This window comes from Vicugna pacos, chromosome 7 (genome assembly GCF_048564905.1).
Source record: "Vicugna pacos chromosome 7, VicPac4, whole genome shotgun sequence".
NCBI lineage: Eukaryota > Metazoa > Chordata > Mammalia > Artiodactyla > Camelidae > Vicugna > Vicugna pacos.
The window spans coordinates 41530788-41558145 of NC_132993.1; the positions used below are offsets into that span (position 1 = coordinate 41530788).

Here is a 27358-nt window from a genome sequence, read left to right on the forward strand (position 1 = left end):
GTGGCGTGGCGATGATGCCATGAAATCCAGAAGCCTGTCTCTATTATTTAAAAAAAAAATCACTTCATTTAGCTTTTCTGAAACAGGCATTTCCCCCAAACAATTCCCAACATGATAATAAATAAGAGTGAAAGTGCCTTCTCGATGTTTGTCCTTGCTTTCAAATTCTTTTTCTGACAAATTATTCCGTGCCAAAAATTCTTGGGTTAGCTTTATGCTGTTTCCAGCATCCTCCTGCCTTTCAGGGCTGCGCACCCAAGAGATTGTTTTTGTTCCCTGGGGAGGAGCACACCCTGCCATTGCTCTTCTTGCACAGTCTTTGTTTTTCTTCTTGACATTTTATTATGAAAATTTTCATACATACAGAACTGTTGAGACTTTTACAGCAAACACCCACATACACCCCACCTAGATTCTACAACATGTGCTATATACACTTGTTCTATGGCATATCTATTTATTCATCCCTCTATCCATCCATTAAACCAAATTTGGAGGGGGATGCATTCATTTCACAGTAAATTGCAGACACAGCACTCTCCCCTAAATGCTTCAACATGCAAATCGTTAATCAAAGTTCAATAACATGGAGACTTTTAACAGGAAGGTAACACCAGCTTTGTTCCTGAAATTAAAGACAATGAGCTGTGTTTGCATGTTCAGATGGTGTTCCCAAAGAAAGAGATTCCACACACCTCTTTAACTTCCTGCTTGTCAAAAGCTGGGCCACCTCGCCTAACAGGCTACCGTTTCTTCACAGGGAGGAAGTGGTCGTGAGAAAGCAAGCAAAAGAACCACCTCTTACTGTGGCTGCCTTGGCTTCTTTCATCAATTTACACGTGTTACACACGAAGGCCAAAACGTTTCTTACAATGGCTTAGGATCAAATTCATCCTAAATTTCAGGACCAAAATATCCTTTTTGGCTAATATATATAAAAGTGCTTGGGAAATGGTAGAAATTAAAGACAAATGCTTTCCATAGATAAATGCCAGGTACTCTCTGAGTGCTTTACATGTATCAGCTCGCTCATCAGAGTTACTTCTAGTGCAAGGTTAGGGGTCAGCGAACTTTTTCTGGCAAAGGTTAGATAGTAAATACTTTAAGCTTTGAGGACCACACAGTCTATCTCAAGTACTCACCATGAAATCATAAAAGCAGCAATAGGCAATACATAAAGGAATGAGCATTGCTGTGTTCTAATAAAACTTTATTTACAAAAAGAGCTGGCGGACTATAGTATGCCAATGGCTATGTTGGGCGAGCAAACATTAGAGTCCATTCTCAAAATCAATTTCAAGACATCTTATCATTAGTTCAAAACTCAGAGCTTTTGCCAATGCCTCAAAAGGCCTTTGTATTTAATGGCAGGTCAAATCATGTATCTGTGTTTGTGCCCTTCTGTCTCTTACTGCACAGGGAGGGGAGAATCATTAATTTTTAATCTATGGCATACTGATGCCAACTTAAAAAATCAAAATGAACTAAGGCAGAAAATGGTTGAATTGCATTGCTGCATGTCTGAGAATACTGAAACCCTAAGCATCTGATGTGCATCCTTGAACTGAAAGGTGCTTCTGGAGCATCATTGAGTATGGTCTTTGAGAAGCTGTGGAACTCTGAGCATCACAACAGAGCAAAGGGACAACCAGCACAGTGTAATCACAGACATGGCAGAAATGCCCAGGGAGATACAAGAACAATTCATCAAACAATCGATGTGCAATTACCTAGGAGGACACAAGGTGCTGGATGGCAACCAGCAGGCCTTTGCTGGGCTGTGCCAAGGCTATTTGATTTCCTTCCACAGTAGATGGGGCAATGACACTAGCCATGTAAATAAGGAGGAAGAAGGATATTATCACTACAGCGAAGCTTGCTATTCTGTCCAGCAAGACGGACAGATATAATGTACTGATTACCAATGCCAAGTGAGACTGTAGTTTGTCAGAGGACACAGCTAAGGGTGCTGATTACCAATGGCACCAGTCAGCCTGGTGACGACAGGGGAGACTGAGGCAAAGAGGCAGGGCAGCACAGCACCAGCGCTGAACTGGCTTTTGTTAGCAAATCAGTCGCCTACAATCCTGAATTGACTACTCACTCAGTGCACAGATGATCTACTGAGTGACAGTACTTGGAAAATAGAAATACAAGTCCAAGTATTCCTGACATAATGATAATGGATTTGGTGATTTTATTAATGCAAAAGTCCATTAAAAGCCAGAGTAAATCTAGCCAGGGTTTGTGCACAGTCACGAGATAAGGAGAACATTTAACAAGAGCTGGTGTTCATAAGAATATATACGGAATCTGGATGAACATGAGTATGAATCACCTTATTAGAACTGAATTTGAATACTTTTGTTAATTAGTCATGCAAATATAACAGTAAGAAGTATGATTTCTTAGGGGGGAGTATGTGGGTGCAGGGAACCAGGTTAAATTAAGCACTGACCATACCCCTACAAAGGTCCATATTTGGCCTCTGCAACATAAGAGGGCGTGGGAAAGCTAGACACAGCCAAGAAGAAAGGCAAAGGCAAAATATTTTTAAAGGGTGGAAAATGATATCTAGGAGGAAATACATCTAGGAAAAAAAAAAGGAAGGTCATGGGGTGCCTTGGCATCTACTTTGAAGCCCATGAAAAGTCTGGCACAGCACTAAGCAAACAGTAAGCATCATCAGGGGACAGAGCATCTCGCTCCTTCTATTCCAGGGCATAGGGAAGGTGGTTTGAAACAGAAAGCAGAGGGAGCGAGAACAGCGGCTACAAGAGCGGTCCTCAGACATGAGCGAGCAGCAGGCTGACCTGCAGTGCCTGTTAAAGCTCACGTCGTTGGGCCACGACTCCAAGTCTGTGATTCTACAGGTCTGAAGCGGGCCGGAGAATCTGCATCTCTGACAAGTTCCCCGGTGATGACGTCGCTACTGGTCTTGGGACCACCCTTTCAGAGTTACTGGGTTAGAAGCCCAGTCTTGTCTGAGTTTGAATCTGGCTCTGCCCTTCCTGTGCTATTTTGTCTCATTTCCTCTTGTAAAATGAGACAGATAACCATCGCTGTGGCACTGCTATGAGGAATAACATATGTGAAACTCTTCACCCAGTGCTCAGGGCACATCAGTGCTCCATATGTGTTAGCGCTCACTTCTGTTGAGAGACTGACAGCAGTAAATAATTAGGCAATATCCTTTAGAGTCGCCATGGTAAAATCAGGACAGTCTGAGACTGTGCCATGTGCAGTTTTCTGATGGAAAGTAAAGTCACTTTACAAATCTGTTTTCAAACGTCTCACTGCTTGGTTAGCCAGGCCACACTACCCTAGGAAACGGGGCTTGCTTGGGGCAAAGTGTGGCCTGCTTTTATCAGCATTATTTCTCAGTTAATGTTGAACCAGATGAGTCAAATGTGAAGCATGCTATGCACCTGCCCCTTTTCCCAGATAGTCCTGGCCACACCTGAAATTTTGTTGGACCTGACCTCTGAGTCACAGAGCAGACATGAGGTGGGTTGTTCTAGATAGCAACTGGTGTGCAGCCATCTGCTTTCTCTTTGGGTAAGTAAGGTTGGCCCCTCCAAAAGCCAGCACTTTTAGCATTGTGCCCTCGGACCACCCCACCCCTACCCCTATCTGTGAGTGATGGTATCTGGGATTCAGGCTGTTTTAGACTAAGTGAGGATAACAGAGCATGCGCTGTAATCCATGATGCTGTCAGTATTCTGTTTTTCCCCCTGAAACAACTAATAACTACATAATGTAATATTTCATCTCTAGTAGTAGCTTCTTAAGAAAATTTACTTATTAGCAATTACTATTAATGCTCCCTCATTTTCCTTATTCTGTTTTAAGAAAAAAAATAACAACTTTGTTTTGCCTCAGCTTATGCGCAACTTAGATGTATATAAGTATTGGTGGCCCTCTCCAGTTAGCCCATCCATTTGGCTCCGAACCCTTGAGCCTCTGAATTCTGTAGCCGTTTGTCCTTCAAGAACCCTAGTGCACTGCTCATCATATCACCCTGGAAATGACGAAATATTTTCTAGGTGCAAGCATGCAAGGTCTGCATTACATTAGAATAAATTTAGAATATTCCAAAGGGAGTGAATGTTTTTGGAAGGTTATGTATTTTGGTAGATTGCATCACTTGTTGATTAAAAAAAGCTTTTTATTTAAAGAATCACAAAACTTTTGGTTCTATCTTAAAAAAAATAAAATTCACATGTCTAAAATCTTTTTCTAATATCAGTTTTACAAAAAGGTTTTCTCCTTTTACAACAGTAGGTCTACAGGCAAAGCAAGTATAGGTCAGGATGAAATCACATCAAAGAGAAAAGCTCCCTGACTACATTAGAGAGGGGGATGAAAACCCGCGAGGAACAGTGATGGGAAGAGCCCTCGGTTCTAGGCTGGGGCCATATTAAAGGGGGAAAAAAGAGACCACTGGACAAAGTCTGGGATGAAAAGATGAGAAATACTTCTAACCAGGGAAGAAACAGCCTTCTGATTACTACACATAAAGCTAATTAAAAGGTAATGGGATTGATTTTTGTTTGTGGCACACAGAATCGATTTCATTACATTAAAGACATCTCGAGACGTCTTGAATCAGTAGAATTTTCATGTTCGTCTCAATGCACGTTTGCTCAAAAACATTTATTTTCAATGAATAGAAGAAGAAAAGAGGGAGGATTGTAGAATATTAGAAAACCGCTCTGAGTTTATTTTAAATCTGTGATTTGAAATGTACTGAGTTAGTTGAGAACAATACAGCCAATCAATACGGCTTGTTAAGATCTTCCAGACATGCCTAAGACAAGACAAATGCCTAAAGCTACAAGACCATAAGACTGTGAAGTCTAGAAATGGATGAATAAAATTTTTAAAGGCCTAATGATAAAATGAAATGCTTTATAAGCTTAGAAGAGCAGTTTTTACAAAGGCAGAAGAGAGTGAAATGGGTAGATACTCAGGAACACCAAAAACTAGAGAAAATGCACAGAAAGGTGGTGGTGGGGCACTTAGAGTCCTATTTAAAAGTGAATACAATGCACTAAGAGGTAAAATAAGGTACTACCACAATTTAAGACAGGCCACTGCCATCTGTACCTGGCTTAACCTCTGACAATCAAGAAAAAAAAAATGTTTTGATCATGAATGCTAGAAACCTCAGTTCTACAATTCACTTTTGCACTTAAAAAAATTTTTTTTTTTCAAAATAGATTTTCCCTGGCAAGTGGGAAGGGAAGAAAAGCTATAGGAAATGGAGAACAATTTGAAATAACAGTATGTAATGCAGTTCCCTTTTCTGAAATCGCTTTTTTTATCATCCCATATTCACTGCAGCAATTTCAAAAAAGAATGACAAATGACACTAAAGCATTTACAGTCACAAAAGAATTTCTACATATTTTGTATTTGTCAGGTAATTCTGGAGGAGCTTGACTTTACATTAATCATGCAAGTAAATCTTGACTTTTTGGCCTTTTGGAAAGGCCAAAATGACATTTAGAATATTCCAGGAAAAAATATTAGTCTGTGTTTAAGTAAGAACCTTAACAACGGCCAAAAGTCCAACTCACTACCCTAATGACAGCATTGAGTAAATCTGATATGGTATTAGTAATAGTTGGAGAATTCTAAATTCCTTATGTTAGCAGTCTCCATCCTTTTTTTCATCATTTTACCATATATTGCCCACGGCTCCTTGGTCCTGGGCCCAGTGCTAGGGAAGTACCTATGATTAAGACTGGTGATGTCTCTAGAGCTTGTTTTCTCCTGGAGGGAGATGCAGAAGCAACACGGAAACAGTTAAATATGACAAACAGTATATCAGAGAGTATATCAGGTACTATAAACAAAGTAAAGAGGGTGATATGAGAGAAGATCTGTAGGGGCTAATTTTTATGGAATTCAGGGAGAGCTTCATTTATTAGGTGAAATTTGGTCTGAAACCTGGAAATACAGAGAACTTGTAGACAAGAATTCCAGGCAAAGGGTAAATGCAAAGGCCCTGTGGTAGCAGCATTGCAGTCTGTTTGATGAAGAGGAGCAGGAGCTAGTGGGGCTGCAAGGCAATGCGCTTGGAGAAGACAGGGCAGTGAGAAATGCAGGAGCCATGCATGGCTCACGGGCGGAGCAAGAAGTCTTGCTTTTATTTTAAGAGCAACAGGAGGCTGCTGGAGCTGTTGGATTTATATCTAACAGTGATGGTTTGGGCTCCTGTTTGAAGAATGGAGTGTGTGTGTGCATGTGTGTGCACGTGCACGCACATGAGCTACAGGGAGCGTGCCAAGAGTGAAAGCAGAGAGATGAGGCAGGAGGATGCTGAGCAGCAACAAGCCAGGCAAGAAATGATGATGAGATGATGCGCCAAACCACGTGGCAGACCTGGAGATGGAGAAGAGCGAGCAAATGCAAGGTATATTTGGAGGTAAAATTGAAGCTTACTGAGAAAAGGGGGAAGGGTGGGGAAGACAGGAGTCTAGGTTTCTGAAGTTAGGTGCCACTTAATGGAGTGGGGTTCAGCTCTACCTTGAACATTACGCTAGAGATGGCCTGTGACACAGCTACTTGAAGAGGTCAAGCAGACAGCCGAAGTGAGGTGTTTGGAGCCCAAGGGAGAGGTCTTAGCTGAATGTACAAATCTGGATTTTATTCTGGACAACACCTGGCAGGCCACCCATGCACACATTTGGTAATTAATAAATACTTATGAAATGGCTGATAAACTGACAGAAAGGGCAAGTGAGAATGTTGCCTACTGGAAGATGTTTTGAATCTCTTGGCTCGGAGCACTCGGGAAATGCCGGTTGAGAAGAGGGCCAAGTGCTGAGGCTGCTCAGTAAATATTAATTTACTGCGATAAATCTCAAGAAAGCAATGAACTGTTATTTCAGCAATGGACCCTGCCTGGCTGAATTGGTGCCAAAGCTGTTGTTTAGTGGCTTGTACCTTCTGTCCTTCATCCTCAGTATCCTTTTACCTGGTGGCTTAATCCCTGACCCAGCATCTTGCTTTGTTCTTGATCACTGCCTCTTTTGCCCTCACATCCAGAGAATACTGTCATTGCTCTGACTCTGCCCCTAATGACTATCTCAGAACCTGTTCTTCACAGATTTCTGAATGGCCATGAGTCATCAACACTGAGTACCTATTATGGTCTAGGCACCATTCTAGACACTTGACACATGGATCTCACTTATAATACCCTGCAAAGTAGCAGTTTGCCCTGGGGGTAGACTTTAATCCTCCTGAGAGAGTAAGAGCTTGGCTCTAAGTCAGGAAGCTAGAAGGTGGCCGAACAAGGATTCAAAACAAGTCCAGCTGACTCTGCAGCTTGGGCTTCCCTGCCTGGGTTTGCAAAGCTCATTGGATTTTGCCTGCTGAATTGGTCTGCCGCCTCCATCACCTAGCTCTCCAGCAAAGTCCATTAAGTGGCTGGTATCCATTGAGAGCTGCCAAGCATTCAAGCCAGGCTGGCCTTTGTCTGTACCCTTGAACGACAGTGTTCCATGACTCCATAGCTGCAGACTCACTTGGTGTTCTAACGTGGGATTTGTCACGTTCAACGGGAGTATCTGTATCTGAGGGAGGCTCATGGCCTGGGAGGTTGTTAGTCCATCAGAGAAACAAAGGAGGTGGAGTGTGTTAGGGCAACACAGCTGGGCAGCCTTCCCAGGGACAAGGTGGCTGAGAGGAAAGGGCTTGAAGACCAATAAGGGGGGCGGGGGCTGTGTATCAAAAAAAAAAAGTCTGGACTCTTAGTAGCTAGCTAAGGTATAAGACGGCAAAGACAGAAAAATCCCAACTCATTGTTCAAAAGAAATAGCCTTTACGGCTTTATGTAAAAATGTGTTAATAAACTTCAGTCTCTCTGGCCACACACTCAAACTGAAGGGCTTTCTGTCTTCATTAGGCACGTCCCCCGAGCATGCAGGTGTGTTACAAGGCACAGAGCCGTTTGCTCAAACACCGCCTGTAGCAGAAGCAATGGTTTCACCAGCGTCCAAGAGGAGGCCGTGCCTTCACTAGAAGGAGGCCAAGTCCTGGGAGTCCGAGCAATTTGGGCAGGAATTACTTGCAGTTAACGTTGCGCAGGAGGACAAAGGGAACGGAAGCTACGCCTGCTGGCGCTCATCTGAGCGGCACCTGTTCCTCCAGCAACTCGGCCTTTTATTGCCTGACACCTGCCTGGCTGGATGGGCCCCACGCCGCCCGCTGAGGAAATGGAGCCAGTCAATACCCGTTTTGTGCTAGGTTTCCTGGCAGAAATGAGATATGGAATTTCTAGAGGCAAGTTACCTAGGAATCCAGCCTCCACCAGGCATAACTTATTAATGAATCAGATTGATTAAGGTCAAAAGGTGAAAAGCTTGGTTTAAAAGACTAGAGAGAAGGAAAAAAGCTGCATGCGCGCTACATCCTTTGGTCACAGCAGATGGTGGTGGCTTGTGGCACCCGGTCTGCCTCACTGGGGCACTTGGGGCACTTCCTTCTGGCACAAGTGCAACGTCAAAGAGACACACTCTGGCCCCTCAGCCCACTGGATGTCTCAAGAGTTTCAGTGGACCCCTATGAAGAGCTTTTCTGAAGCAAATCTGAATCCACCCATCTCCACTGCTAATATTTCACCTGGCTTAGAGGATAACTGACATGGTTTCAAGGATTTTGGGAAACAAAGAAGTGCTTAGACTCTCTCTCTTTCTATCTCTTCCTCTCTCTTTTACATACATACACACATACAGAGGTAAAAACTTAAACTTATCTTTAATTACATGCAATTAATATGACCCTCAAAGTACCAATAGCCAAGTTTGTTGCTGTATTCCCAACACCTAAATCAAAGTCAAAACAGAGTAGGCTCTCCATATATATATATATATACACACACACACACACACACACACAGATGAATATTTACTATCCCCTTGGGTTTCAAGTTCTGGTGCCTGATCTTGCTGGTAGACCTTTTATTAATACCCCTAATAAGAGTCTTTGGTTGTATTGCAATTTCACAAACATTCTTCTCATGGAGATATTTAAACTCCTCTAGCTCCTTACACAAGGTTGTATTTTTTTCTGATGGCAAAATACTAAATGTAAAATAGGACTGAAGGAATTTTGAACAACTTGTTTCTTAATTTCCACCCAAAACACACTAATTAAAGCATCTGATTAAAACCCGTGTATTTATCCTGTTCTTCTCTCATTCGGTATTACTGAAGGACAGCAACCAGCAGGATTAGTGACAGAACAAGATCATACCACTAAATAAAGATTTGACCTCATCCTGGATTTTTCCTTATAGATCAGATATTTTTTCCTCTCAAGTCACATTCCTGGGATGAGAATGTCCACTCTATTAAAATTCAGATTACTTGATGAACTTCAATGCCCTTCAAAAGCAGTAAAATTTCATACAGAAACATTTATTAAACAGTGGTAAGTTGGCTTTGTGTTTGAATTCCTGTGTATTTAAGTCTTTGAGAAAGGTTCAATACCAGATCCAGTTGGTCTGCCAGAAAGTACTGATGTTCAAGGGTGAATCTCAGGATTACTGGAATCAGATCCTTTCCCCCTGATAAGGCATATATAACACTTTAGAAGGTATCTGCTGCTCTGTATTTAATCAGAGTCATAATAACAAAAATAAGCAAGGACCCATGGACCTTTGTTTGAAGGATATTAGTCTGGCTATTAAAGCAACTGGTCAGCATAAAAATAGGAAACAGAGACTTAGTCCTGCCTTTCAAATCTCGCTGGCATCCCAGAAGATAAGAGAACTGATGAGTGAAAGGCTAGGGAAAGTTCTGTGGGCTGAGAAGCATTTTTATGAGTCAATATATTTTAAAGCTTATCTCCAAGAATAAAAACACAGTCACTTTCCTTGTAGAGATTTTTTTTTTTTGTCAAGCAAATATGGCAAAGCATAAAGGTTTGCTAAATACGGATGTTGAGAGTATCCAGATATTTATCATTCTCTGTATGTTCTCTGTTGGAAGCATTCCATAATAAAAAAGATGAAAGTATTAAAACTGCAGGAACAAGAAAATCAACCATAATACACATTTTGGGGGGTTGCTTAAAGGAGACTCAATTTGTCTATGCAATGTGAGACTTCTGATTTCAAGTTAGTTTGTTAATATTTTTCAAATCACACCTTATTTCAAAACATAGGTTACTTAGATGTTAAATTTGCTCACATTTTAACAAATGTTAATGGAAATCAACTCTCAGGAAATCTGAAGGCCCTCCAATATCAACATAGTGCTGACAATTCATCGTATTTAACAAGGTGTACTGGAAATAGCCAAGTACTGACCTCCCCCGGACAAATGATCCTCTTGGGACGAGGGGCCTCTTGCTGTAACTGATACACTGCCAAACATGAAAAAAAAAAAAAGGTAATCATCATTAAAAAACATCAGAACATACCAACATGCCTTCAAATAACTCTACCTAAGTACCTTTCAAGAACTGCTGATTTTTCAACCAAAACACAAAGGAGATACAGACACATTCTGAGACTGAATCAAGTCAGATCATTTATATGGAAATTAGTTACAATGAACGTAAACTGGCAAAATTGATTTTTAAAAATTCTTATAGGGCCAATTTAGTTTCATAATGTTACTGGCATTATTCATTTTATGGCTTTCTTGGAAGACTAGATACGACTAAAAATCTTCTGACAATTTTAAAATGAAATGAAAATTCTGCTTGTGAGTATCTAAGTAGTAAGATCGTGTAACAGGATTCCTGAATATCAGTGCCGACGTTTCTTGACAAAACCGGGAAAGACTGGCATTGGAAGAGGAGGGCCATTCTCTGAAATGTCACAGTTCTGGACAAAGACATAACTGATCCTGTGAGTGAATGAAACCTGAGTCATTTCTCTTTTCATGAGCTCCAGTTTTGCTCTGCCTAACACCATGGATTCCCATCAACTTGACTATTTCCCACCCATTATCATTCCTTTTTCTTGGTCCTTTTAATGTCTTAAATAACAATAACTCTCTTACATCCTGTTTTAAAGGCAGACTCTCAGACTTGGAGGGAAGCAGGTGACTCCACACAAAAATACAATTTATCAGACTAGCATTTGTGATTTTTCAGACTACAATGAGTGATTTTCTGTTGCTCAGCTCGTTTGGTTATTTCTCTTAGAGGAAAAGCTACCCTATGCACGGACCTTGGGGGAGTTCTACTTCCATGGAAATAGAGGTTGAAAACAAACCTACACGATGTTATCTTCAGACTCTTCAAGAGGGAATAATTAACGTTAGAGAAATCTATGAATCATGCCATATAATACAGCTATGAAAAGTTCAAAATTTGATCTTATAAAATCTTTCTAGAAAATGTAATATGAGAAGCAAAAATTTCTGGCTTATTCTTAGGTCTACAAAATAAAACAGAAATTTTAGCTAATGGGCAGATGGTCATGTGGAACCAGAGATGGAAATGATGGGATGTATTTTGTAACTCTGGCTCCCCAGTGCCTTCAGCTCAACATGGTTATTATCTTACCTAATTAAGGGTAGACGGCCCAGCTTTCTCACAGAGAAAAAACCATCTAACCCTCATAGAGATGTTTTAATGTGTTCCCTCTAAGCTTAGGTTGCCCACACTAATGATGATGGCTGCGTCGCTTAAGGACAGCTGCAGTCATGTCTGAGAGACAGATCACAGAAGGCTTCCTGTCCAAGAGGAAACATGAGGAAGAAGTGGCCAAAGATAGAGAAATGAGTGTGGACATTCCACTGACTGTCACAGTGCACACGCGCTCCTTCAATTATGAGCGAGGCTGCATGGAAACCTTTATTTCTCTCGAATCAGCCCCAACACCAACTAACTGCTTTTCAGCAGGGTTTTGCTGTTAATGAGAGATGAGGGAACCATGGGCACATTTGCTAGAATGACAGAGTTTTAGAGCTAAGGGGAACTGCAGAACCCATATTCAGAGAATCCTGTCCTCTCATCTTCCCCTCATCAATGCCCTTTGAAGCCAGCAGTTAGTTATATGTTGGGGGCATGGCTGGAACAGCTTTGTGAACACCATTTTTACTGCTTCCCTTGAAGATGGCAAAGGAAGTACATCTGTTACAAGAGAGAAGCATTTTGAATTCAGCACCCCTTTGCAATTCGTATCAGCAGATGTTTGAACGTCTCCTATAGGACAGATCCCAAAGTTGGTATTATGTGGAGGCTTTGAGGATGAATGGAGAGGAAGGGAGAAAAGAAGGGAACTAGCATATCCAGTGCCCACCACGAGTCAGGAACAATATTTTATTGAATCTTCACAAGAGCTCAGAAAAAAGAACATTGTATCATTATCATTCTCATTTTTTTAGATGAGGAAACAAGTGCTGAGAAGTGAAACCTTTGCCCCTGAGCATCCAGCTAACATGTATCCTTTTGATTCTGAAGCCCTGGTTTATTTTCCATGCCCCAGGCCTTTGCACTTGCTGTTTCTGCCACCTGGATTGCCTTTTTTCAAGATGTCTGTAAGGCTGCCTCCTCCTCTTCATTTAGGTCTTCCCTGACTTGGCTGACTTAGTATAAAATTCCATCCCATTGCTCTGCTCCCTTACACCATTTTATGTACTTTATAGCACTCATCACCATGAACACACCTTATTGGTTTATTTTGTGTGCCATCTCCCTTGACTAAAGTATAAGTTCTTTGGGGGCAACGATTTGTTCTATCCACTGTGGGACACCCAGCACCTAGAACAATGCTTGGCACATAGTAGATGCTTAATGCATATTGTATCAAATGACTCATGGGTCACAATCCATGCCTTCAGGGGGACTGATCGCATGAGGGAGATGCATGTGGAGAAATGAAACCAGGATGGGCCAAGCGCTTTAATGAGGGGGAAAGGAGGGAGCAGTTCTTTTCACTTAGGTGATCGGGACGGCTTCCTGAGGGGAGAGGCTGGAGCTCTCCTGGAAGGGTCAGTGGGGTTTCAGCAGGTAGAGAAAAGAGAGGTAGGTACAGATGAGGAAAAAGTCCTGGGAGAAAAAGGGAATGATGTGCTGATTGGTCAGTGAGAGTCCAGTGTGGATGGGCACACCAGGGTGGGCAGATGTGGGAGGAGGCCACATGGGACTGAACTTGAAGGTCATGCTAAGCAGCTGGATGATCTTGTCTGTAATGGGGAGGCTGTGACGTGCTTTGAGCAGGATAGTGACATAATCTGGTCCGTTTCAGAATAATGACAACAAGGATAAGACTATTCAGAATAATGGAAGCTGCCATTATCTGGACACCTACTGTGTGCCAGACACCTTATCTACATTTCCTCATTGAATCACTGTAATAAACCTCCACAGTAACTGTTATTCCCCTCTCAGTGATAAAGTAGTGGAGATGCCAGGCTTTGAAGAAGCTCAAGGTCACACAGATAAAATGATGAAATCAAGATTTAAAGCCTGTTTTCCAGATCCCAAGATCTATATTTTTCAGCCTTGCCAGTGGTTCCCTAAAGTAGATGGTAATGAGGTCCCAAGTGGGGCTGCCTGCATCAGAATTTCTGAGGAGCTGTTATAAAATACAGATTCCCAGACACCATCATCATCCCTGGCAAGGCTCACTCTGCCAGCCTGGCAAGAATCCCCCAAATCTGTTCTCTTTAAAGTTCCTTGGGAGAGTCCAGTGCATGGCCAGGAGTGGGGACCACTGACCTTTGCTTCCCTTGGAGGCAGGGAAGCAAAAGAGAACAGTATTTTAGTTGTACACAAAGGAGATCCTGAAAGTGATTTAAGACAACACTGGTGGAAACACAGAGGAGAAGGCGAGCTGATTGCGGAAGGGGATTGACAGGGCTTGATTACAGACTGAATGGAGGAAAGGGCCTTGAATGCTGAGACACTGAGATGCCACGACAATCACAGAGGTTACAGGAGAAGGAAGGTAACGGACAGTTCCTCTCCTGTGTCAACTGGCTAAAGCCCGCAGCTGTATCCTCTAGGGAGTAAAGGGAAACGAGGCCATTCGCCAGTCCTACCACCGGGAATTAATAGTCTGATCGGGGGAGCAACTTTGAGGGAGTCCCTGCAAAGGCAAGCCAGGGGTGCCGCCTCTCCTCGCCAGCCCCAGGGCAGCACACATCATTAATCAATCACTATCTCTCAGTGAGCAGGTCTCAAGATCTACAAGATCTGCTTGGTGCTGTTTCAAGCAACAGAATTTGACAAAGCCTGTTTGCCATCTGGGTTGTAATTCTCCATAAAGATAATGAGATGGCCACCAACTGCAATGGCAGCTGTAGAAAAAATGGGAACTTAGGCCCTATCTCAGCTTCAGGCGAGGACCCCAGTCCCTTATTTTCAAGGTTGGCTATAACAAAACAAAAATCCATTAAAAGAAAGTCTCTGAGGCTCATTTAACATAACTGCAACATGTCACATAGTCTGAAAATGTCATTTCTTGAATTTTCTTTGTTCAACAAACACATGCCACAAGCAAAGTGCAATAATGGGTCACTTCTTGGGTGGTTCTGTGGGCTAAGGGGCGAGGTGACGGAATTTGCTTCTACAGCAATGTTCTAAATATGTACATCCCAGGCAGTCCTCAGCCCCAGGACCTTATAGCACGTGAGAGAATTCTCAGCACTAGAATAAGCTTTTTGTCTGGGGGGGGGGCGGGGAAGGGATGGTCACTAGGTAATGGGGAGGTAGAGAAAGGGCTCGCTGCTCCCCAGGAAACCTGAAGCAGGTTGAGAAACCCAGAGCTCACTGAGAGAATGTTTCACTTTTGCTTCAATAAGAAAACTCGACTCATCCTCTGGTAACAGAATCAACACACTGGCCCTGGACGCTGAGTGACAGCCTGTGGCCTGAGTGATGGTGAAGCCCAGTCCAGACCCATCGGCTCCTAAGAGGCCTGCAGGGATGTCCTCTAACAGCCACTTGTCTCTTAAGAGGGCCAGCGGACCCGGAGCCCAACCTGGCCACTTGGCTGTGACCCTGAGCCAGTACCACCCTGCTCACCAACCCTGTCTTCCCAGCTTTCATGGACAGAAACTCAAGGGTGTGAGTAAGAAACAGCAGAGGCTTTTGATATCCTCTCGGTCCAACGCCACCTCCAGCCTGCTGAGTGCAGGCCTTGTCTTGCTAACAGAAAGTCCAGTCTTAATGGGGATGGAGTTCTCTCGTCCCACGGCACAGTGAAAAGCCCGAGGATGAAGGTGTGTAGACTTGAACCAGGGGGATCTCAGGCTTAAGTGTGCATTAGATTCACCTGTGGGGTGTGATAAATTGCAGATAATCCCACTCTTCTGATTCAGAAATCTGGGATCCGGCAGAGGAACAGTCATTGTAACTATTCCCCTCAGGTGATTCTGATACAGGGGGGTCTGTGGATCAGAATTTTGAGGTTCTAAACTTTTCTTTACAAAAACAGACACATGCTGTGACTGCTTGACCTGCTGCCCACCTAGGAGAGTGGCTGGCCGCAGCATCTGTCACCTAACAGGCAATTGGCCTCTGAAAAATGAAGTCTTTCAGAGTATACCCATGGTGATTGGCTTTTAAATTTGCCTGCTTAGGGCATACAGTTCATACAGTTCTGGCTTAAGCTTTAGACCTGGCTTTATTTGATTTTTAAAGTAAACTTGAAAATAGCTTTTTTTTTTTTTTTAAAGAACAGAAACCGAATCTCCCTCAGTGACTTCATCAATGTTTTTGGATTTGGACTTGAATATTAAGGACTAGAGGTAGATATAGGATATCTGGGGACAAGACTATTTTTCTGGGAACAGCCCAGGAAGTGACAGCATTCACTTCTAAGAAAGAAAAAGAAAGGGGAGCAGAGAAAGCAGGAGCTTAAGGAGCCTCGTGTGGCATCATTGTTCTGTGAGTCAAGACCCGGTCTTATCCATCCTTGTGGCCCCACAGCACTAAGCACGCTGGCTGGCCTAACACAAAGACTTAATGTGAATTTCTGGAATGAATGAATGAATGACTTAATGAATGAGCTATACACTTTATATAAAATTTTGAGAGAGCTGATGTCTAAGGTTCCTTATTTGTCTACATTTCTAAATGAGACATTTGTTGATTGACTTTAAGGCATGTGCGTCTTTCTTCCCCATTTCTACTGGACTCCAAAGTTTCCAGTCTCGGGGATTACACAGGAGTGATCCCTCTCAAGATCCAGTGGTAGACCCTGATTGGTTTAGGGCAGTTAGCATATCTCAACTCTCTGGTCACAGTGATGGAGTCAGGGATGGGGATTCAGGTCAAATAGGGCTGAGACTCCATCTTAAGACTTTTGCTGGGAGTAGACTGTCTGCCTGTCTTTGGCTCTTCAATGAGGATGTGGCAGCCCTGGTGCTGTGGGTAGCTTTCTGGAGACTACAAGGCAAAGGCCTACTAGTAGTGGAGACGAACCTAGGAAAGTAGAGCCAAGAAAGGAGGAGGTGTACACTGGGTTCTGGTAACATCATTTGAGTTGCTGGACCTAGTCATGCCTGAAGCCAGTGCCTCTGGACTTTTTGCCTACTTCAATGGATGCGATTGGGTGGAATATTCTGTTACTTGCACCTAAAAGCATCACAACTGGCATTAAAGCTTAAAAATAGCTTCATAAAGAGGATCATTATGAAGCAGACTAATTTTCTTTTAGGAATAATGTTGTAATTGGGACTAAGGCTTCATAATAAGAATCAATATCAAATAAGTCAATATTACGGCCAACAATAGGTGACGGATGAAAGCAAAAACATACCTATATACTTTAATCATCATTGTAAATAATCCATTTTTAAACCAAGTCCTATAATATGGCAAAATGAACTGTATCTAGTAAACATACGAGAAATTTCAAAGTACCAAGTAATCGCCAGAGTTAAAAAATTAAGTGTGTGATGGAAAAGTATGGATTCCATAAATATGGTGAGTCTGACATCAACGTCTAAAATTCATCTCTCAAAAGATAGTTTGAAAGCATTTCAAAGGGAAAGACTTGGTGATTCCTGAAGTTCAGAATGGGTTCAGCAATGGGTTATTTAAAACAAAACAAACTTCATATTCTGCTATTCTGATAGGTTTGTTGGACTTTCAGACAAGGAAAATGCTATTGTTCTAGCATATTTAGCTATTGAAATGTATCTCACGAAGTTCCACAAGGCTCTCAGATTCCTTCTCCTATTTATCTTTCAAGACTCATGTGCACTTTAAGCCCCTCTGTAAAGTCTTCTCTAATACCAGGAGGCAGAGGAGCAGTATATTGTCGCTTCAGTCCATTTGCATGTTGACTGGTTTACATCTGTCTTCCTTACTAGATAGTAAATTAGAGGAAGGTAAGGACTACATTTTAGCGGTTGCTGATTCCTAATGCTTATCCTCTGACATAAACTTAGGAATAAGATGAAGTAGCATGAGCTTGATAGTAATGTCGTTAGATGAGTTTATACGTAGTCCAACACCCAAACTCAAAGAGTTAATGGATCCAGGGCAACCAAAGGAGAGTTCTTTGTCGGTAGTACCCTGCAGGCCTTTGATCAGTGTGGTTTTGATGCTGTGAATAGCCCTGCTGGTGGCCCAGTCCCCGCCGTTGTGGAGTTTGTATCACTAGAGACTCTCTAATAGAGTCTGGATGACTATTAGTTGGGTATAATAAAGAGGAACTTCATACATGCCATTAGGTTTGTATCAAATGGCCGCAAACATCCCTTCGACACCTAGAGTCTTATGATTCCAGAGCAAATTAAAAACACACACAAAAATCAAACTTAAAATCAGTCTACTCAGGTAAAATTGATATGGTGAACATGTAATCAACAACACCTTCTCTGGCTTCCTTAGGATGTAAAAGTGTTTTTAAGAGATACATTGGGTGGCCCAAGGTCTCTTATCAAAAAGTGAAACAAATTTGAGCCACTGCCATCTTTCGCTTCAGTAAAGCTCTCTGCGGTGGCATTCACTCAACAAATATTTATTGGGTAGTTAATGTATGCAAGGCTGTGTGCAAGGCAGTGTGCAAGGAGCAGTAAGTCATGGGGCTCCCAACACCTCTCACTACAGATATTCTGTTGATTTACTGTCGGAGCACTTCACACTCCATTAGGAAACAAACAAACAAAAACATCCAATTACTAAGTCATTAGCACTGCCTTTTAAAATAGAAGATCAGAATGCAGAGCAGCAGATTGGAAGGGCCCTTAGAGACCCAGCACAACCCCTTTATTTCACAGATGGAGGAACAGACTCATGTAATAAAGAACGAGGTGCCTCTATATATGCTGACACGGGAAGATAAAAACAAGATACTTGTGAAGTGGAACAAGCAAGTTGAAGGACACTGGGTACCGCAGAAGCCCATTTGTACGAAAGGGAACAACAACAAAATGCCTTAACATTAGGCATGTGCATTTTAAACACTCAGAAGGATGCTTTCCAAAATTGACAGGGGTCAACCACTGGGAAAGCCGAGTGGAAGATGGTGTGGGGCTGGTCTGTGGATTGTAGGAAATTTTTACTCTCAGCTTTATGTATTTCTCTAATGTTTGTCTCTTATGTAGTTTTGTGTTGCTTTTGTAACAAACACATGCATACATAGGTATATGCATATGTGTGTCTGTGTATGTATATGCTTATTTATATATGCTTATATATATATATACATATATACTTATGTATACAATTTTAAATAGAAAGAAAAATATCTTGGAAACTTGCAGGTTGTGGGTCAGGCTCGCTTCTTGGTTCTACTCTGATTGCCACTCCAATGCTTCTCCTAAAATCTTTGCCAAGTTACTGAACCTCCCTGAGCTATGGTTTCCTTGTATGTGAAACGGGGATAATAATGGTACCTGTACCTTAAGGCTGCGGTGCGATTTGAGAGTTCAGGCAGAGCTAGGGCAGGGGCTGGCCCAGGGCAGGTCTCAATGTGCAATAGAACAATAGAACATCCATAATTGAGAAATAACTGTTCTTCTTACTGCTTTCTAGAAGCAGAGCCTAAACGGGAGCCTGTGCCCTGGCTCTCAGCACAGTGGGCTCCCCTCCCCTCATACTCCTCCCCTCTCCTGCTGGAGAACTACTCAAGCAGGTGGATGATACCAAGGAAGGAGAAAATGAGCGTGAGGTGATGACAACGGCCTGCCTTCACAAGGGAAGACGACAGCTTGATGACTGATGATAAGACAATGATCTCTGTTTCTAAGGAGTCACCCTTAGTGACCAAACATTCTTCGCTGTTAACTTTTTTTGCGGTAAATGTCATATGATATTACAGCTTTAGGATGAATGGCCAAGAACATAATTCATGGATGTCAACACACTCACCCCTGCTGACCAGCTGTGGAAAGAAAGGAAAGAAAAGAAAGAAAAGAAAAGAGAAAGAAAGAACAGAAAAGAGAAAGAAAAGAGAAGCCCCAAAGAAAGAGTCAGAAGGTACATCTTTCTTTTTCTAAGCATTCCTAAGTGGGTCATAGGCAGCCAGCTCTCAGAGGTCCAGTCCTCTCTCACCAATATCTCTCCTTAGTAGAAAAAGAAAGATTTGGGTTTGCAGTGCTGTGATGTGGGAGTTTGCATGCACTAAATCAACGGCAAGAATTGTTCAAAGGACAAGCCTGCTAAAGACTTCTGAGGAGATCCTCATTTCAGATACTCACAGTACGATTTCCATATTGGAGGCTGGTATTCTTCAGCATCTAGAATAAAAAGAAAGAAATTAATCGGTCAGCCTGAACGTCAAACTGTCTACACGAGCCTTCTCTGGAGGAACAACAGGCTGTCAGCAGCCCTTGCATTCCGGTCCCAGGGGGACCCTCTGCTCATTTACGGGACAGTTCTGGGCATGAGGGAGGAAGTGTGCACCGCAACCCTTGTGGAGCCAACACCACTTTCTTCAGGTCACTTACCATGACAGAATCAATTGCTTAACCATTTTCATAGGGCCCAGTAAATCAAAAAAGATTTTTAAAGCAATTAACTTGATTGTAACCTCCAGTAATCCTTTCAAACAGTATTTACTTAACGTGGCATAATAAACATATAATTCACCTCACAGATTCCAATCAGACCTTTAGTCCATTTATTAAGACTTGAGGGCAAGACACAGTGGCAAGTCTGTAATATTAAATCTGGGAAGTTGTACAACTCAACCAACTGAACTCCTAAAATACCAAGTCTGACAGCAGAGACACTGATGATTCAATTGGAATCACATTATCTCCTTGAATCTACTCCAGTGTGTGCCTTAGGAAATTTCCAGAAAACCTCTCAGCAATCAGAAGTGTCAGAGTGAAAGAGTTACAACAAAATGGAGAGGACGGAATTGTTATTCATCAATCTAGAAAGCAGACAATGGGGGAAAATCTGCTTGTTCAGTCAACTCAACAATCCCAACGCTGACAGCTGAATTTATAATCCTGACGGAGTTATCAGAGCCCTCCTGAGCTCATAGCTAAGGTCTTTGTAAGACAGACTCCAGCTTAAACAGCCAGAGGGAAAAATCCTTCTCCCCAAATCAAAGAATGTTGAGCTGGAGAAGCCTTAAAAGTTCTCTAATTTAGCCCCTTTTGGTAAGGAAACTGTTCTGTCATCCTGCACGCCCATGGCATCACACAGCCGTCTCATGTGGCCCTTGTCCTTGTGCCACTGTCATAGATTACTTGCAAAGGATGTACTTTGAGTAGTACATGCAAAGGAACAGAATTTTTCTAATCTCACGCAGTAAGGTAGTTTGAGAATTTCACCCCTCCTGAGAAACAAATATGCTTCTTATAAATAAAAACTAACTCAAGAGTGGTGAACTTCCCCAGATCTTACTCAGTGATGGTTGTGTAGCTTAAATTAAATTCTTTCACAATTAATGACTTGCTCTGTGGGGCCCGCCCGATCCCAGAGGCAACTACATGCCTCCTAAGATAGTTTCACACAAATAAATCTATATTGTTGGGCTTGCATTGTCAGGGTCTATGGATAATCAGCCACACAGGCACACACACAAATACAGCGTATTAATAATGGTCTATGTTGTTATGCAAACTTAGTTTGCTGAAGAAAAGTAAAACTCTTAATACTTTTCTCAAAGTAGATAACGTAATAGTGAGCTTTTAACCTAAACCAGTAACTCATTTCATCCTACATGTGACAGAAACCAATTTTAATGGGTTAATATGAGTGTTTGTGTATAAAGAACATTCAAATAAAATAAATCATGTTGCTGAGTTTACAATGAAATTCCAGAATCATCCATACAATGCCACCTCACCAGAAAAGCCAGGTCCTGTATGTTAAAACATTGATGGTGCCCTCCAAAATATTTTCCAAAGATAAAAATCAACACACACACAGACACACACACACACACAGAGACAGAAATGTGAATCCCTGAGATTGTATCTACCCAAAGCTGTCTTGTTATTTTGGATGAGACTTACATCACCATAAGGTGAATACAACCCCCAGATGAAGAAGTGGTCAAGAACATTCAGACCCTAGTGTAGCTTTCTACATATTGAGGGAAGCTCATCCCCCAAAATAAGCAGTCTCCTTTAGGCAGGTTTTTAAACACAGTTCAGACGCTCGATCTGCATGTCCTAAGGCCTTCGGACCGAAAGTCAGAAGTTAGGATTAGATGACCTCTCACTGTCCATTTGAGTCTTGTTCTGTGGAAAGCCTAGAATTTCATTTCGTCTGAAATACTGGCTTCTAACCTTTAAATTTTCACTGAGGCTTTCCTGCACACAGACAATGCAAACCTTTCTGGTTGCTCGCTGTTGGCAACATCACACAGAGGTGAGGAGAGCCGTCCGTGGCGACTGGAGAGCATCCTGCTTCCTTGCTTAAAGTTCTCCAATGTCTCCCATTTGCATTTGGAATAAAACAGAAACATTTATGACTGACTTCTTAGCTTGTTATTACTGGGCTTATCCCACAATAGCCAGACTCCATGTAAGCAGGGAATTTTGCTTCATTCACTTGGGCCACGTCAGCCCTTAGAAGGGTGTCGGGCATACAACAGACATTCAAAAAGCATACATTAAATAAATGAATGAACTCTCAGTGTTCAAATCTTACTCTGACAACTACTGGCTGAATAACTTGAAGCAGGTTACTCGACTTCTTTTAAAAGCCTCCCAATATGCATCTTTATAAGACAGAAAAATAAATGTAACTACTTTATAACTAATCTCTTAGGGTGATTGTGAGAATTAAACGAGATAATGTGTATAAAGTTCTTGGGACAGCACCTGGCGAACAGCATGAGCCCCATGAAGGCCCACTAATGTTGTCATTGTGTTGCTGTCACAACATCACCCTGTCCCGGTCCTTCCCAGGTGAGCTCAGGCTCTTGTCTTCTCTCCCGTGGCCGCAGCCAATGACTGTCTCTACTCTTGCCCCCAGATCTGGAGCCTATAATTAAATTCCAGTGCTGTTGTCATGGAAGGTTTCTCTTTCTCATAAAAGAATTCAAAGTGAGAGGCCATTTGCCATGCTTCAGTGGAACAACTATAATTACCTTGGTCTCAGAGACTCGTTTCACAAGCCACAAAAGTGCACTGTTAGGAGGCCCTGGTCAAGCAACAAGGCACAAAATATTTTTAATATGTTGAAACAAATCTTTAGCTGCCTCCAGCACTGCCCCACCAACATCACATTTGCCTCAGTTTCACATAATATTTTTGAAAATCTACTTTACTCTTGGATAGCCAGACACTTTTTTTTTTTAACCTGGAGCAGGCTTTCTAGGTCATTTAGTTCACCTTCTTCATTTGGCAAATGAAAAAAATGAAATGCAGAATGACGAAGTGGCCTTCTCAAGGTCATAAGACAAGTGAGAGGCAGAGGTGGAATTACAGCAGAGGGCTATGCCCTCCAGCCTGACACAGCATCATCCTTGCCAGGGGGTCCACCCTAGTTTACACAGACTGACATCAACACAAAAATTATTATATAACAGACTCGTTACTACAGTTTTTGTGAAGCTTGGAAGAAGAAAATAAAATAGAGAAAAGAAAGAAAATTAGTGGTATGAAAACTGACATCAAGTCAAATGGTAGGACAGTATTCCATCAATACATACGCTTCATCTAACAGTTAAAGTCCAGGAGATGCCACGTATAGGAAGTACTGACAACATAAGACATTATACTTTCAGGAGGGGTATATTATATTGTTAAATATTTTAGAGAAATGGGTATAATGCAGAAAGAAGGAGGAGGAAGTAGAACAGAATAAATTCCACATTCTCAGAAACAAATACTATCATTGAACCCAGAAGACAGTTATACATATTTTTTGAAAGGAGCAATAAATTATGAGTGTCAAAGTGGCTTAAAAAATACATTGCTTAAAAATACTGACTCATATATAACTGAGCTTTAAAAAACATGTAAGTTCTTTGACTCAGCAATTCTATTCATGGGAATCAACCTAAGGAAGTAACTGAACATGAGTACAAAGACAAATATTTGAAAAAGGTGTTCATTTGCGCTTTGTGTGTAACAGTTAATATAAAAGACCAGAAATAAGGGAGTGGTTCAGTAAGTTACCATATACTATAGCCATGAAAATGATGGTGTGGGTCAGAGCTCCTGGTCCAGAGCATGACCTCTAGAGCTAGACCACCTAGGTTCAAAACCTAGCTCTGTGAAGTAGGGCAAGTTATCTGATCTCTCTGTGCCTCAGTTTTTCAATCTATAAAATGGAAATAATAATATTACCCAACATATAGCATGTTGTAAAGATAGGATAGCTTAATATGCATTAAATACTCAGTCTGGTGTCTGGCATGTAGTAAACTCCGTATTTGCTGTTATTATTATCTTTCCTTAATGACACAGAAAAATATTTATGCTACATTAAGTATTAAACAAATCAGGTTACAAAACAATTTAATAAGTATGATCCCATTTTAAGGAAAAGATAAATATTTATATTCATAGAAATGATCTACAAGGCTATAAATCCAATTAACAGTTGTTACACTTGGTAGTGAAAATATAGGTGATTTCTAATTTTCTCTTCTTTTGTTCAACTGCATTTCCTAATTTTCTGTTCCCGCTGCTTGTATAAAAATTAAAATGAATGAGAAATAAATTCATAAGAGTGCTAGGTAGTTTCTCTCTATTTTTTTAAACATACTGTCTAAATAAATCACCACCTTGAAAATAAAGCAGAAATAAAAAGACTCAACAAAAATAATTCCTATAGTAATGCATGCAATACATATAGATTAGTCTAGGAAGAACTAAGAGTGAAGATAAAAGAAAGGAGACTAGGGCTTCTGTAGGAAAAGGCTATGCCCAGTTCCCTCAGTCTTCTTAAAAATTCTCTGAAATAAATGTTAATGAGCAACTCTAAGCAGACTGGCAAGCAGGTATCTCTGCTTATTAGAGAGGAGAAAGAGAAAAAAGACACAGATGCCTAGAAAATGATCAAAACCTTACAAAAATAGATAATAAGACCATGGCAGTGAAATAATTCATAAAGAATCTGAACATATTAAACAAAAAGAAAAGAATGAAAAAAAGAAAAGCTGGTTTAGGAGACCTGGAGGTACAGGTGAAACTTGGAAGCAATCTTGAGAAAATCTTACGTGCTAAAGTAAGTAAATCCTGCAAAGACAGTGCTGCCATTCAGAACCGTGGGAAGAAGAGGAGGAATTCTGGGATCAGCACATGAAAAGCTCTTCGATGTCAGAGACCCAAAGAGAGGGCGACAGGGGTGATCGAGAGCACGTGTCATAAAAAGTCATCTTCCTAGATCAAGAGCATGACAAAAATTATTTAATCTCTGTTGTTTTCACTAAATTTACAATACACACAATGTTGAAAAACAGAAAAAGCCCAACAATTAAAAAGTATCTCTTGTAAGTTCCTAACCTCAAAAAAACCCACCATAAATAGATAGAGTGAATCTTTCCAGATTTTGTCTTGTAAATGGCTAGAATAAAAATTTATAAAAGTGGTCTCATATCATATAGTGTTCTGTGATTTGCTCTTGAACTTAATGATCTTTTCTTGGCATTTTTCCATGTCAGTACATACAGGTCTGTGGGTCTTTTTTTAAACTGTAGCTTGGTCTTCCATTGTATCTATATACCAAAATGCATTCAATTCATTTATGCAATCATTTCCAGCTGATGGACACTGAAGTTATTATCAATTTGTTAAAAACAATGCTTCAATGATATGTTCTATGTGCAGTTTAGATTCTGGGAAACTGAACTGCTGGGTGAAGAGACGGTCTGCATATTTTTTATTTTTTCAGAGCTATTGTGAAAATGGCCTTCAGAAAGGTGTATCAATTGGAACTCTCAGCAGTGTGTGAAAGAATGCCTGTTTCCCCATGTCCTCACCCACACTGGCTTTTATCAATACACATTTTAATTTTTGATGCCTTTAAGACTCAATTAGAAAAATAAATGGATGAAACTAAGTATATGCGTTTGCAGGGAAGCAAATGGCGGCACAGAACGTTCTGCTCCTGGAAATGACTCTGTGGAAACATATGGTCATGGAGGTGAAAACAGGCTAATCCCACATGTTTTGGTGGCTGCAGCTGGAAGGCTATATTCTTCCAAGCATTTTCAGCTCCAGAAATCTGTTCATTTGATGGAATCACCTGAGAAGCAAGTGTAAAGGAATTTGGGGACTGATTAATGAAGAAAAATTAGAGAACGCCATGTGCTACACTTGGGTAAGTGACAATCAAAGAGGAAATACCTGTAAACATCAAGGAGGCCAGATGCCTTCGCCTGGCTCAGTGGAGGACGACTACACTAACAGAGAAACTCATGCAGGGGCTCTGGAAAATCAGTGGAGTGAAAAAGTTCAAGAATGATTTGCCAAGGAAGTTGGTGATGACTCCGCCTTAAGAGTATTTCAGACAAAGCTGCCTGTATTGCATCAAGGGAGTCATTTGGAAAATAGAGGGTGGAAGGATTGTGTCCCTCCCTCTGCCATCGGCTCTCCCGGAAGACCCGGGTCTCTGCCATCCCTTTTGATTTATTGATGCACACATTTGCAAATGGGCTGCAGTTCATGGGCTTTTTCCAGGGAAGCTGGGTGGAAACAGGCTTTTTAGTCAGCCGTGGGACAGCCTCACAATGAGATGACAGTTCAGAATTTGTTGGGTGATTAGCTTAATGGACCCAGAATGGGTTTGGGATCCAAACGAAAGCAAACGACGACCACACGAAGAGTGTGTGATGTTTGTGCTCACGCAGCAATGTGCCTTTGCACGCGTACAGTATGCCCAAGCTCGGGGCTTCAGAAGTGTGTGAGGGGCCACCACATGCAGCCTGCGGCTGTGGTCTTATCAGGCCACTGCAGCCCAGTGGTGCCACGCCTGAGCCGTGGGATGACCCGGAGACCATCCTGACTGCCGAGAAACACTGAGATGTGAAGGCTGTTAACAGAGCTCTCCTGCTGTCACACTGGCTGAAGAATACAGGAATGTGTTCAAATGCTTGTCACCCATACAGGTCCCCTTCATCCCCCTGAGAAATTAGACATCCATGTATTCTCTTTGGAAACTGCTGCTTGGGTAAGGAATGAAGGCCTGGTTTGCATCTGTCAGTTTCATTTCACAGATTTTTTTGTAGCTGATTTAGTCCTATTTGAGGAGACTAGCTAATGAGACATAGTCCAGAAATTACTGATGGGCCCCCAGGCTGGGCCCCAAGGCCAAGACTAAGCTGAGATTTTCTGAAGATGATGAAGGCATCCACAGAGGGCCTTGGGCTGGAGTTTGTGGTCACTAGAGGGCACTGGGGCCACATGGAACTTCTGTCTGGGCCACTTATTCTGTATGCAGAGGCGGGATGAGATTCTTCTGTCCAACAGGTATTTATTGAATAAATACAATGAGGCAGGCCCTGGGAATGCTTCAGCGAACAAGGCAGGTAGGGCTTCATGCTCTGCATGATCTGGCCCCTGGCCACCTCTCCCTGGTCATCTCATTAGTCTCCTCTCTTGCCCACTATGCCTCGGCCACTCTGGCCTCTCTTTCCATCCTTGAATACACATCAGGACCATTCTAGTCTTAGAGATGTTACACGGACTCTCCCCTCTGCTTTCCACATGGCTGGCTTCATTATCATCTGGATCCCAGCTTAAATGCAGTGGCTTCTCAGAGACATCGTCCTGGACCACCCAATCTAAAGCTGTCTCTCGGATACCTTTTAAAATTCTTTGCAGAGCCTTTTCATTATCTGATTTTTAAAATTATGCCCTTATATATTTCTTTGTTTATATTTTGTCTCCCCAGGCTAGACAGCACTTATGAGAGCAAGAACCTCATTTATCTTCTCTGATGTCTGGGTCACCCGGAGCATCTCGAGTACCTTTGATAAATTAGAATAAGAACCCCTTTTCAGGCAGGTGCATGG

At 41.8% G+C, this 27358-nt stretch overlaps 1 protein-coding gene across 3 annotated transcripts in view; it reads right to left on the bottom strand.

Moving 5' to 3' along the window:
* The window catches only part of CHN2 (chimerin 2), a 311035-nt gene that overhangs the window by 110071 nt on the left and 173606 nt on the right, over positions 1-27358 (bottom strand). For all 3 annotated transcript variants that reach the window (XM_072964759.1, XM_072964760.1, XM_006201844.4), the window contains 2 exons: positions 19629-19667; positions 10325-10380 (listed from right to left, as the gene is read on the bottom strand). Coding sequence is in view for 1 of the 3 variants with exons in the window: in XM_006201844.4 (XP_006201906.1) it covers positions 10325-10380; positions 19629-19667 (95 nt within the window). In the remaining 2 variants the exon portion in view is untranslated. The remainder of the gene's footprint in view (positions 1-10324; positions 10381-19628; positions 19668-27358) is intronic.